Source organism: Cavia porcellus, unplaced genomic scaffold, assembly GCF_034190915.1.
Source record: "Cavia porcellus strain 051 isolate PalLab524CR breed Dunkin Hartley unplaced genomic scaffold, mCavPor4.1 scaffold_17, whole genome shotgun sequence".
NCBI classification, from domain to species: Eukaryota; Metazoa; Chordata; class Mammalia; order Rodentia; family Caviidae; genus Cavia; species Cavia porcellus.
In genome coordinates this window covers 43,208,256-43,221,989 of record NW_026947500.1, presented here as the reverse complement: position 1 = coordinate 43,221,989, position 13,734 = coordinate 43,208,256, and the positions used below count along the sequence as shown (strand labels likewise).

Sequence of the window (13,734 nt, the reverse complement as noted above, 5' to 3'; positions counted from 1 at the left end):
ATGTTTTCTCACACATCCTGTGTGCCCCACTTTGTAATGTATCTAACTGGGAGCAACAAGAAAGGGACGCAGCCCCTCCATTTCTGTCCAGGAGGTACACGGACACGCTGGCTCCACTGTGGATTGGGAGGTGCCACCTACATGCCTCACCTGTAACTGCACGGGTGTCTGGGAGAGGAGCTGGGGTAGGGGCGGTCCACAAAGTGATCAATGATGATCCCCATGATAGGAGGGGTCCTCTCAAATTGCCTACAAAACAAGCAAAATGCAGTTTAAAAAGCAGTGAAATTATTTGCACCAGGATAATAGGAAAAATGACTTAAAAGCATGTCAGGAATCAGCACCTTTAGTAGGCTCAAATTACAAAAGTGAAAGGCTGTGCCTTTCCAAGAGAGCCCCACGGCAGTGAATTCTAGAAGTGTAGATTCAGTTCAGTGCCAGTCATTTAGGCATGTAGAGGCTTCTGGAACCATGACCCAAGAGGGCCTAATTACTGCTTGCGCTGACACCTGAGCTTGGCATCATCCCCTAGTGCTGATTTTACAGCAATGCCATATGCAAGAGTTGTGGGCTTATGTAAGCCTCTACCCAGATTTCAAAAGGCCTGAGAGGCCAGGCAATGCATGAAGCTAAGACTAAGAGTACAGCGGAGACCATAAAAAACAGCAGAAGCCAGGAATGTGGAACACTGACAAAAGCCACAAGGAATGAGCAAAGCAGCCCAAGAGAGGGACTAAGAAGGCTAAAACCACCAGCAATGCCAACTTTCCAGCACCCTAAAGACCACAGAGGGCCCCTCAGTTTCTATCTGTTGGCCTTTGCTGCAGTCTGTCAGTGTAAGCCACTGACTCTACATTCCAGACATGTTGGCTCGGGACTCCCAAATTCTCCAGTCTGACAATAATGCCCTTTTGCTCGGGAGTTTATTCTTCTGAAGGGGCTGCTTTCAGCACCAGCAAAGCTATGCTGTAGATGCAGTCAGGAGTCTGGGAAAGGTGGGAGCTTCGGCGTTCTGGGGAGAGTTCTCTTGGATTCTAAGGTTCCTCACCTGGTGGACATGAATGCCAAGTTGATTCTATAAGCACAAGAAAGAGTGATGGTGCCCACAGGGGTGCCCACTGTCCCAACACGAACTGTCTGGAAGCCTAGAAGAGAGATATTATTAGCCTTTTTCCAGAGAATGCTGACACTGTCCCTGGCTGTCATTTCTGAACCATTCAGCCTGCTGTACACTCTGGCATTGTTCACTTAGCACCATGAGGGCAGCAGCCTCAATGGTGTGTGTGCGTGTGTGTGCAAATGCACACTGGTGTCTTGTCCTTTTCAATTTATTCAATATTAAGCCAATATGGGTAGAAGAAATGGCACTCGTTTCTGGGTAAAAGTAGGTTCAAAGGGCTAACGATGAGGTCCATGGAACTTTCGGGAAACCCCTGCACCACCTGCGTGCCCGTCTCTTCTCACTCATCTTCCACACCCGGAGGCTGTAACCACAGATTGCTACCGGGAACACAGACCCTCTCTGAAGACAGCACCGCACTCTGACCCATACCTTCTCCTAGGCCACTCAGCTGAACTTCCCCGAAGTATATCCTGTGGGGGGAAAAAGAAATGTTACCTCTTTCTATGATGGGATTTCAAAGTACACTTACCAGGAGAGAAAAATACATAAATGAGTTTGACACACAGACCTTTAACTGCTAATGAAAGGTACGATTTATGATAAATAGTCTTTGATTAAGAGGAGTTCTGCCTCCTTGTAACAAGTCATTTCCAAATAAGTAGGTTAAGAAAGTATAAAATCTTGAGTTGGGTATGGTGGCACATGCCTATAATCCCAGGTCTCAGGATGCTGAGGCAGGAAGAGTGTCTGAATTCAAGTTCAGTCTGGGTACACAGTGAGTTAAAGGCCAGGCTGAACTATATAGCAAGATTCTGTCAAAAAACAAAATAAAAGGTGCCAGGGATATAGCTCAGTGGCATAGTGCCTGTCTGGCAAGTGCAAGGTCCTGAGTTCCATTACTGGTACCAAAACAAAACAAGCATAACAAAATAAACTCAAATAAAAGCAAAAAAGTTTTTCTACCATGGAATAATTATCTAGGTAAGAATAGTCTGAAAAAATAAAATGAGATATAAGAATATATATATATGGACCCAAGTATGGTGGTCTACATCTGTAATCCCAGCACTCTGGAAGGCTGAGGCAAGAGGATCCAAAGTCTGAGACTTTCCCGGGCAACTTAGCAAATTAGTGAGACTCTGTCCCAAAATCAAAGATAAAAAAGGGGCTGGGAATGTAGCTAGTATAATGGTCCCGGATTCAACACACTGCACCACAAAAAAAAAAAAAAAAAAAAAAAAGAAAAAATTTAGAAAAAAGAACGAAAAGGATAATACAAAAAGAGCGCCCACTTTTTATAGTTCACGATATAAATCATTTGTATCCAAAATCACTTTTATAGGGTTGAACATTCAAGAAGCAACACTGCTCATGGCAGAGATGCAGGATAAGGGAATCCATCCTAGACAACTAGGCTCAAGTTAGCAGCCCGGAAGAGCAATCTGTATAAGAACAAAGGAAAAGGGGGCTCAGCCCCGGGGAGATGTCAGCATTGGAAAGCAGTTTTCTGTTGCGCCTGAATATGTGTCCAGTCATTTTGAAATGGAAGGCTCAACTTCATACTAGTAAAACTCAGGGAAAACAACAACTATCTGTTAAGTCTTAGAAAAATAGGGGTCACGCAGTTGTTGTCAGCGGCTGTTATTGGGAGGTCCTCACCTGCAAGATTCTCCACTCACTCCTCGCTCCAGCCACGGGGCTTCTGCCTCGTGGAGCTCCCAGGGTGTCCATCCTGCTTCTCCCCGACAACAAACTTGTCCTCCCTCTGTTCTCCCACTGCCCTCTTCCTGATACTACTCTACAGCTGTCCACTCCTGCACTTAATGAAACACGTGGGGCTGGAGATTTAGCTCAGCGGCATAAGCACCTGCCTTGCAAGCAGGCAGTCGTGAGTTCGATCCCTGGTACCAATAAAAAGGAAAAAGACCAAAAAAAAAAAAAAAAAAAAAAAAAACAAAACCACACTTAATGAAACACGTGTCAAACTTTGCTGGTGGCTCTGCGGAATCCTCTCACTGCTTAGCTGGCCCAGTGACCTCCGGAGAACAGCAGTCAAGAAAGCCCAAGTGAAAACGCTCGGCTAACTGCTGGCCAGCTTTCTACACCCACAGACAAATAACTGAACACTTAAGCTAAACTAGCAGTTTGTTAGACAAAAAGTTTGAAGCCAGCACTGGACGCAAGTGGTCTGCCCAAGATAGCCTGGTTAGTTGTTGGTTTGTCTTTTTCGGTTCTGAGGTCAAACATAGGGCCTTCAGAATGAGCTACATCCCCAGAAACTTTTTAAAAAATTATCTGTTTAATTTTATTTATTTATGCAAACATCTATACTAAAAGACCATGTCTTGCTAACTTACCCAGGCTGGACTTGAACTCATGATTTTTCTGCCTCAGCCTCCCAAAGTATACCAACATGTCCAGCTAGAATAGCCTGGGTTTGTTTTTTTTTTAAAGTCTTTTTGACACAGGGTTTCAATATACAGTTCAGGCTGCCCTTGAACTCACTTTTTAGCTCAGGATGGCCTTGAACTTGCAGTGATACTCCTGCCTCAGCCTTCTGAGAGTGCTGGGATCATAGGCATGCCACCACACATGTATGTCTTGTTTTAGGGGTTTTTGTTTGTTTGGGGGGTTTTTTTGGTACCAGGGATTGAACTCTTGACCTTGTGTTTGCCAAGCAGGCGCTTAGGCCACTAAGCTAAATCCCCAGGCCCCTTATGTCTTGTTTTGTAAGAGCTTCAGCTTCTTTTCTAATCTCAAAAGTCCACTAGAGCTGGGGCCCATTATGGAGGATGGGAATCGATCATAGTGGCTATCGCACCAATAACCAAGTAATGAGCTGTGCACATGATCACAAAGCACCTGAAGGCCAGGAGGCAGTGTGCAAAGGGATGAACGTCCACATTGCTCACCTGTACAAAATGACGTATTCGTGCCCTTGTTTTCTGGACAGCCTGTATGCTGGTGTCACCCGGGTTATAGCAAGAAGAGACTTGAGCAGCAGGGACAGTCTGTTGTAGACGGTATAGGAAACTTTGATTTCTTTATCACACCTGAGGGGCACACAGATTTGGTTAGCATCTCCCATGAACTACTGGAACTGTACATCTTTATGATTTAATAATGTGAACTAAAGGAACAACTGGAGTTGTCTATATATGCACACATTGTCTTTTTGACATAGCCACCTTTCTATGTAGTGCAGGCTAGTCTTGATCTCATTATGTTTTGTTTTTGTTTTGGTACCGAGGATTGAACTCACAACCTCATGCTTGCCAGGCAGGTGCTTAGGTCACTGAACCAAATCCCTGGCCCTGATCTCACGAAGTTGTTCAGGCTGGCCTCAAACTAGCCTCGACACACCTGCCTCAACCTCCTGAGTGCTGGAATTATAGGCATGTGCTACACCCCAGCCCATAGATTACTGAAGGAAACCAAAGTTTTACTTTTTCACGCCCTACACAGAGAAACAAGCAGGAAAATCCACCGAGTATGTTTTGATGTAGTTTAGAAGTGGCTGCCATACTAAGCAATAAAATAAAGCAACACACTTAAAATCAATAAATACATACTGCAATTACATATACTAAAGGTGTAGACATGATTTCAATATGCAACCACATGAGCTAACTCTCTAGCGGAAATCTGGAGAAGTCTGTTTGGCATTAAAACTCTACCATAATCAGGCAATTGTTCTCTAAGAAAAAAATCGTGCTCACACTACATGTATTTATCACTAAGGGTTTCTTTGATGGGTTGGTATTTCCCTCAATCTTCCTATAAAGTCTACTTCAAAACCGATGCTTCAGCCGGGGTAAACTGAGCTGCTGTAGAGGAAGAAAGTGGGGCAGGGGCATAAGTGGCATCTCTGATCCCCGGCAGACACCGGGTATTGGGGGCAGTGCAGGGAAATCTTATTGGACGACTGCCACGCCGAAAACAGATGAAACAGAATGATCATGTTACACACTGAGGGACTGAGTCAGAGGGTGAGTTGTGCTATGGACAAACAACAAATCCTTGTCAGTTCTCCCCGCTGCTCCTCTCCCTGGCTGCGGCCGCGCAGGTCCCTGAGGACTGACCTCTCTGTGAAGGTCACTCGGTCCCCAGGCCGGAAGCCAGGCATGGCGTGCAGAGTAGCAGACACAGCTCACTTGGCCCCGGGAAGCCAGATGCCTCACTGCCTGGGAACAAAGCCCTGCTCTCACAGGATGTCACCCGCTGTGTCCTCAGCTGCTGCGAACCCAGGAACCCCAGACAGAAGCACTTACTTTTCATTCATTTCAAGACACCAAATCTCCAGCTCCATGGAATCTCCCTGCAGAGGGGACAATTGAGAAACTTTTCAGTGGTTAAAAGCTACCTTGTTTTTTATTATAAAGCATTATGCAATCACTGTAAAAATACTGGATGGCACAAGTAAGGAAACAAGTAAAAAAGGAAATAAAAACAAGTACCAATTTAACCAGCTGTTTAAAAAGTTATAGCACACTGTATATACCATTGTTACCGTTTTTTTCTTAATAAATACATCATAGAATTTCCCTTAAAGTAAAAATTCCAGCCAAGACTGGTGGTACATGCCTGTAATCTCAACACTCTAGAAAGCTAAGAAAAAAGGATCGAGTTAATCTCAAGTCTCTGCACCATACCTATTTAGCAAGATTCTTTCTCAAGCCTGGAGATTAAGCTCAGTGGCATAAGTACCTGCCTGGCAAGTGTGAGGTCGTGAGTTTGCCCTGGTACCATAAAAAAAAAAAAAAAAAAAGATTCTTTTTCAAAATAAAAATATAAAAAAGGAGTTGGGGCTATACCTCAGGGCAGAGGCCCTGGGTTCGCACTCGATAAACACAAACACACACACCTCAAGACAGGCATGGTAGCCTACACCTATAATCACACTCACCAGGGAGTCTAAGGCAGGAGAACCACAAGTTCAAGGCCAGCCCTTGAACTTGACTTTATCTCAAAATTAAATAAAAAAGTCCTGGGGTACAGCTCATGGATGGTAAGAGTGGCTGTGGTAGCCTGCCCACACACACAAACACACACACTTCCACAATGCTTTTTTCTTCCCCTCTAATTCTACAGGGGATATTTTTAGGTGACATCCACAGTTTAGGGAAGCTGTTGCTTTAGCAAGCTCCTTCCTTAAAAATTTGTCAGCTGTTTGATAATCTCTAACCAAATGTTCCCCGCCACTCTGTGTATTACTCTCCATAGACTTCTAGCAGATAGGTGAGAAAAAGATGAAAGCCAGAATCCATCAATCTTGTAACATTCCTGCCTGTGATTTAAAAGAAAGACAGCCCCACACGTTTGCATACAAGTGACCTTTTTATTAATCAGGTGGAAAAGCACTCTTCTCTTAGGTATGGGAGTCTATGAAAGTGAGAGCTTTTACTGTAGATCAAACTTATGTGTCTATTTTAATAGAATCTTACTGTTCTCGTCTTACTTTTGTAGTGGGGGGATCAAAACTAGGGTCTTACACATGCAAAGGGTTCTGCCCCTGAGCGACAGCTACAGACCTGTTTTATTTTGAGACAGGGTTCCAGAATGCTGCCCAAGCCGGTCTTGACCCCTTGTTCTCAAGCAGTGCTACTCTTTAGCTGCCTCAGTAGGGAAATCATAGGGCCAGCTCCCTCCTACTACACACACAGCCTCACAGTGTGTGAGTGGGAACAGATTAACAAGCAGGTAAGTATGGGAGTAATACTCGGCGCAGCCAGGCACAGTGGTGCAGGCCTGTAGTCCCAGCACTTGGAAGGATTAAGCAAGAGGATGGCCATGAGTCTGAGGCCAGTTTGGGCTGAATAAGTGAGTTCAAGGACAGCCTGAGCTAGTAGTGAGACTCTGTCCCAAAAAATAAAAACAAAACAAGTCAAAAACAAAAACAGGGGCTGGGGATTTAGTTCAGTGGCACAAATGTCTGCCTAGCAAGTTCAAGGTCATGAGTTTGATCCTCACCAAAACAAAACAAAACAAAACCTGGCTCAATGTGGACCAGAGTGAACAAACATATTTAAAAGATTACAGTAAAACTGAGTGTGGAAGTACACACCTATAATCCTAGCACTCTTGGAGCCTAAGGCAGGACAACAAGTTCAAACCCAGTTTGGGCAATTTAGCAACACCTGTTCTCAAAACAGAACATAAAAAAAGGTTGGGGCCAGGCTTAGTGTCACACACCTGTGGTCCAGCACTTGAGAGGCTGAGGCAGGGGGATCACCACAAAGTCAAAACCAGCCTGAGCTATATACAGCAAGATCTTGTCTCAAAAAACAAAACAGGGCTTGGGATTTAGCTCAGTGGCATAAATGCCTACCTGGCAAGTATGAGGTCCAGAGTTCAATCCCAGGTACCAAACAAACAAAGATTAAAAAAAAAAAAAAAAAAAAAAACAAAGAAAAGGACGGGGATATAGTGCAGTGTGAAGGCCCCGAGTCCAAATGCAGGGTACTGCAAAAAAATAAATAAATAAAATAGTATTTATAAATGAGGTGCCACAAAAAGTCTGAAGAAAGAAGTTGACTCTCTTCTCTAAACAGAAAGGTTTTCTAAAGCATATGGGTCAAAGAATGAATGGAAAACTGTCATTACAGAAGAGTGCAAAGAGCCCATTTTCATAATGCTGGAGTAAGTAGAAAAGCCAGGCCTGAGGACTAAAGTTATTGCCTAGCACACATGAGGCCCTGGGTTCAATCCCCAGCACCACCAAAGGGACAAACCAGGACTTCAGAAAACAAGAAGTTCAGAGAAGGAAGACGCAGGACTACGGCTGAGAAATGAGCTGGAAGCAGAGGGTGGGCGCGGCTGTGAGGGCAGTCCCCTTACCTCAGAGGTCTTGAGTGAGATCTCCACACACATGGACCGCCCGACAGCAGGCAGCTGCCCCGCCAGGGCCTTCTTTGCTTCATGGGTGACCTCTGGGATGTCTTTGATTGCTAAGTTAAACTACAAGACAAAAGGGACCCAGGTATGAGACCCTGGCAAGGAACACCAGGGGACCAGAAAGTAGTCTGTTGGGCAACGCAGACACTGCTTGGGCTCACACCAAGGCCTCAAATCTTAAGTCAAAAGGGTTGAAGGTTAGGTACTCAGGATGACCACCAGATAACGAGGCAGGACAAAGCCTTCCGTTTGTCTCAGCAGAAAGCCAGCACCCAGATACATTCAGGACTAATCTCAACAAGGAATATACTTTCTGAGTAAATGGATCAAACAGAATCAGGACAAAGAAAAAAAAATTGGGGCTGGGGATTTAGCTCAGCGGCATAAGCGCCTGCCTTGCAAGCAGGCAGTTGTGAGTTCGATCCCTGGTACCAATAAAAAAAAACCCAGAATCAGGTATTTTTCACATCACAACTTAGTACTACTATAAGGCATGCACTTAATTACTGAACGTGACAACTTTACATTTTTTTTTTGTGATGAATATGATAGCATATATACCCCTCCACTCAGCAAAAAATAGGAATTTTACCCAATCTGAACCCGTCGGGGATGAAGATGAACGAGTGCAAATCTTTTCACCAAGTCGAGCCTGGACAATCACTTGCACAGTCTGAAAGACAACCACCAACAAGAAAACAATGAAAAAGGCCTGTGGATGCAGCGAGCAGTAGAAGCCAAGTCCCGGGTTTGAGCTAAGGCCTGCCAAAAAAGGTGTGGCTCCTTACAAAGGTTAGAAACCTACCACTGAAGGGTTAAACAGGCGGCAAGGAATCATAATTCTACTCCAGGAAAGGATAAAATTTTAACAGGAACAGACAAAAAAAATCATCTAAAATCCAGCTTTAGTTCTCCACTGACGAGGAGAAAGGTGGACACTGTACTGTCCGCTGAAGCTTAGGGATGTTGCAATGGCTGCCATTCTGGTCCCATTCTGTCTTTGTTCCCACCACGAGGGAGCACACAGTGACAAGAAGAATGGTCTACAAATAGTCTCCCACAAAAAATTGTGAACAAGTAGCTGTGGAAAATTGGAAGTGCCTTTGCAGTCACACCCCCATCGTTCACAGTTTGGTTTACAACAAACAGAAGTAGCCCTTAAAATGGGCAAGCTGCAATCTGTTATGTTCCACTTCCAAAGAGGATTCTGCACAGGAGCCTCCTGAAACCAGAATGGCCACATTACCTTGAGGGCAAAAAACTTAATGAACTTGTCCAGGTCCTTTCTGTCCTGCGAATTGAGATCAGTTTCCATTGCCTATCGGAATCTGTAACAGAAAAGGCAGTGATGAGAGCTGATCAATATATCTACAAAGGGACTGTTACATAGAAGCATGCACTAGCTGTTCAACAGTCACATGGAAATGGGACACAAAAGACTTCCTGTAGCTAAAGATACCAAGGAGAAAGTATTCTGGTACTCTTTCTTAAGGACAATAAATTCCAAAATTCCACACAGAGAGCTATAGTTAGGAACCTAAAAAATAGATGAGGACATTTTTACCTAATTTTGAAACTTTGAGCTTTAAATGTAATTTATCTATTTAAAACTTTTATTATCTGGGGCTGGGGATTTAGCTCAGCAGCATAAGCACCTGCCTTGCAAGCAGGCAGTCGTGAGTTCAATCCCTGGTACCGATAAAAAGGAAAAAGACAAAAAAACCAAAAACCTTTATTACCCACTGTATTTAACCCCAAGGATTTGTGGTGTTATTCTTCTTTCCCAGTCCTGGGAATGAACCAAGACCTTCTTACTGAGCTGCAGCCACACCCCCACCCTGTTCTGAGACAGGGTCTTGCTATGTAGCCCGGGGGTGGTCTTCAACTCCCAGCAACCCTCCTGCCTCAGCCTCGGAGTAGCAAAAAGGGCTGGAGCATGGCTCAGGAATGGCCCTGTGGTCACTGCCTGGTCACATACACACCTGAGAATGAAACGATGCTGAAGCTGGGGATGTGGTTCAGTGACAGAATTGTTGTCTAGTGTGCCAAGACCCTGGGCTCCATTCCCAGCAAAAAAAACAAAAGATTCAGGGCTGGGGATTTAGCTCAGCGGCATAAGCGCCTGCCTTGCAAGTAGGCAGTCGTGAGTTTGATCCCTGGTACCGATAAAAACGAAAATGAAAAAGACAAAAAAAAAAAAAAAGAAAAACAAAAGATTTGTAACACAACATAAGATGAGTTAATTTAGGTTATATCATTTGGTCACTAAATCAACTGAACTTTTAGGGGTTACAGACTCCTCTTTTCCAGATTGCATCTAATTTCAAGCTGGCACACACACCAAAAAAAAAAAAAAAAAAGGCTAGTCCTGGGTCTTCTGAAGCACATTATCACTCCCCCCAGGCTAAAATGGACTGAGACAGGCTGTGATCAAGAAGAATGCATTTAGGGCAGGAGCAGGGACAGGGTGGTGTAAGCATCAGAGGCAGATGCCCTTAGGAACCTAAGCATCCACGTTTCCCCAGGCACAGGCTGGGGAGGCCGGGGTCATCCACCTGTGCCCAGACCCAGGCTGCAGTGCACAGGATCCCGCCTACCACGGGGGCAGCGGCCTGGACGCAGCCTGCTCCAGGTATGGGAGCTGTCAGGTCATCTCCGCAGAAGGGCACTGTGCAGACAGCTCTGCAGGGTGGAGGAAAAGCAGTTAGGTCCCTGGCGATGGCTCAGGCCTGTGGTCAAGGCTGGAGCACCAGCAGGGACACTCCTTGGGAAACAGGAGAGACGGGGCTAACAGGATTTAAGGACTGCACAAAGCACAGACAGGAACAGCAGGATTTTAAATGTGGGTTACAGAGGAGCGAGTTTAATAAAGTTTCCCTTCACAACGACTAGAACAAAGCAGGGAAGAAAGCGGGGAGTCGGTTTTAAGGAAAAGGATAGAAAGGAGAGAACCGAGAAAAACAAAGAGAATTAAGACGTGTTCTGTGCACACATGGACTCCCTCATGAGTGACTGCGTTACAGTGAGGGGAGGCTGCTGACAATGTGTCCTCTACCGTGATTCATTTATTTTCCAAACTGGCCCTGCACTAACAGACAAGGGCAGGTCCATCAGTAGAAGAATGCAGGTCACAACCTGCCCGCAGGCAGCCCATGAGGCCAACCTAGTTTCTCCAGTGAGCAGCCAGGAAGTCGGTCACCACACTGCTCTGAACCACCAGGACTTGATTAACACAACCAATTTCTGTCCTATTTCCAACCAATCTGCCTGGAAAGCTGAGATTGTAGCCCCAGCCCATGACATCGGATGCGGCTTCCCACAACGACACATCCACTCCGGGACACCTGAAACATTTCTCTTTCCAAGCCAGTTTCTTTGCCTCAGAATCTGCCAAATGCAAGCACCAGCAGCTTGCTCTGAATTGCCTTTGCTTGTCCTCATTTGAGTGTTATTTCTACATTAAAAACAGCTTTATAGATGTGTAACTGACAAACATACTTAAAATGTACAATTTGATTTGTGTCATGCACATCACTACAAAACTGTCAACACATTCATCATCCCCCTCATTCTCCTTCTCAAATCTCCTCCTCTAGCCATACCTTAATGCAGTCTTTATACCTAAAAAAACCTTGATACACACTTGTAATCCCAGAACTTGGGAGGCTGAAGCAGGAGGATCCCAATGAGTTTGAGGCCAGCCTGAGCTACATAGCTAGACCCTGTCTCATCAACACCAACCGAAACCAAAAAAATTATGATTCCTCTCTGCATTTCCCAGAATCTTATACCAGGTTAAGTGACATAGTTTGTCCCCTTTGTCTGACATCCTTCATACAGCATAATTATTTTGAAATTTACCCATGCTGTGTTGTGTGTCAATAGTTTCTTTTTATTGCTGAATACTAGTGCTCCTCAGGAGTCATCTGATGACCAGAAATTCTTTTAATAAACCCAATTTCAATCTGTTCTTTGATAGTTAGCACTTTTTTACGTTCCAATAAACAAATGTTTGCTGATGAAGTTATTCTCCTATATTTTGTTTTAGAAGTTTATGTTCCACCTTGCAAGCAATTAATTCTGCAGCAGACATCTAGTAGGTATTGTTATAATGCCTTCTTCCTCCAACGCAAACTGCGAGCCCCAAGGTGTTTTACTGGTACATCTGACTTTTTGGTTAGGAATTGAGGCTCCCACAGTGCTCTCCTCAGGGAGCTATACTATTGGTCAGCCCACCATAAAGGATGTTACAAAGGACAGGGATGAGATGCATATTGCAAGGTATCAGGACTGGATGCAGAACTTGGGGCTCCTCTCAGCACCCCAGCCCCACAAACCTCCACATGGCCACTATCTGAATGCTTCCCTGAGCCCCATCCTCCGGTATTTGTTTTTTCCAGGGAAAGCTGATTGCACAGACATGACTGAAGCATGCTTGACCACGTGGCATGGTGACTGGCCATTAAGTGTGACCTAATGCCAACAGCCAGCCGAGTGGGAGCCAGTGAGGCCTGCCTGCTCAGCTTCTACCCAGCCTCTCCAGGCAGCCTGCCCTGTGGGAGGGGCTGGGACAGTACCCCTGGAAATGGGAGTCTTGGGCCGCACTACTGGACATGGCAAGTCAGATGGCAAATTTCTTTGTGGGAGCAGCCACAAGGCAGGGCGAGATGAGAGAAAATCAGGTTTCAATGACCTACAATGAGGAGACAAAAGAGCAGATCAAAGGAAGACAGAGATCAGAGAGCCAACTTTCTGAGGCCTTATATGCTCATCATCATTCTAGTCCCTTGGAAAATACAGTTTATGGAAATAATTAGGAACCATAGGTGAAGCCTCTGAAGTACAATGCGTGTATTTCATAGGATGCTTATTATTTCAACCAGCTGATCAGCTCAGTTTATTTAACAGATAAATTGGAAACACTATAAGATCAGTCTGAAATTGCCAAGTCTGAAACTAAGAGGAAAAGCTAAGACTGAGAATAAGGCAGTCACAGATAATTTCCAAAAGAAGGGGTGCTGGGGAGCTGGGTATGGTGGTTCACTGGGAGACTGAGCAGGAGGATTGCTGGCGACACATTGGGTTCAAGGCCAGACTGAACTGTATAGACCTTGTTTCAAACAAACACACACACACACACACCCCTAGCTCAGTGGCAGAACACTTGCCCAACAAGTGGAACGCTCTTGGTTCACTCCCCAGCATCAAGAAAAAGATCCACCCATCTTTTGGTGTTTGTCTCTGCTTTTGTTCAGCTCTTTTGGTCTACAAAGCCACTCTTCCAGCTGGACGTGGTAGTGCACACCTGTAATCTCAGCACTCCAAAGGCTGAGGCAGGAGGATCACCATGAGCTCAAAGCCAGCCTGAACCAGAGACCCTGTCTCAACAACAACTCTTTTGCTCGGCTCAGGGCACTTATGTTATTTTTTAGAACAAAGTTTTGTTCAATTTGCACATGTAAAATAAAGCTCATTAGGAATCTAATTGTAAATTCATCCTCTGGAAGCGTTAAATACTTCCAAGTCCAGAAACAAGACAGCAACCTTATTTTTTAGTAAAAAACAGAACTGCTTTCTTACCACAAGGACATTTAGCGATGCAAGCATCATAATGACTTTTGTGACATCCTGTACAATGGGTAGCACAAAAACAATTATGTTACCCCAGCTACTGCCCTGAGAAGGGTGGTGGTTTCTACGGCAGAATATGTTATCTC

General features: G+C 44.8%; 1 protein-coding gene across 7 annotated transcripts in view; it reads right to left on the bottom strand.

Moving 5' to 3' along the window:
* The window catches only part of Atg13 (autophagy related 13), a 36,511-nt gene that overhangs the window by 11,147 nt on the left and 11,630 nt on the right, over window positions 1-13,734 (bottom strand). For 6 of the 7 annotated variants that reach the window (XM_063227857.1, XM_003465195.5, XM_005001581.4 and 3 more), the window contains exons 2-9: window positions 9,264-9,345; window positions 8,610-8,690; window positions 7,961-8,080; window positions 5,395-5,441; window positions 4,036-4,176; window positions 1,553-1,593; window positions 1,049-1,145; window positions 151-249 (exon numbers count right to left, since the gene is read on the bottom strand). In XM_063227857.1, coding sequence (XP_063083927.1) covers window positions 151-249; window positions 1,049-1,145; window positions 1,553-1,593; window positions 4,036-4,176; window positions 5,395-5,441; window positions 7,961-8,080; window positions 8,610-8,690; window positions 9,264-9,332 — 695 coding nt within the window. In that variant the 5' untranslated portion in view covers window positions 9,333-9,345. Of the gene's footprint in view, window positions 1-150; window positions 250-1,048; window positions 1,146-1,552; window positions 1,594-4,035; window positions 4,177-5,205; window positions 5,308-5,394; window positions 5,442-7,960; window positions 8,081-8,609; window positions 8,691-9,263; window positions 9,346-13,734 lie in introns of those variants that run through there. The other variant, XM_063227859.1, reaches the window with a different exon arrangement.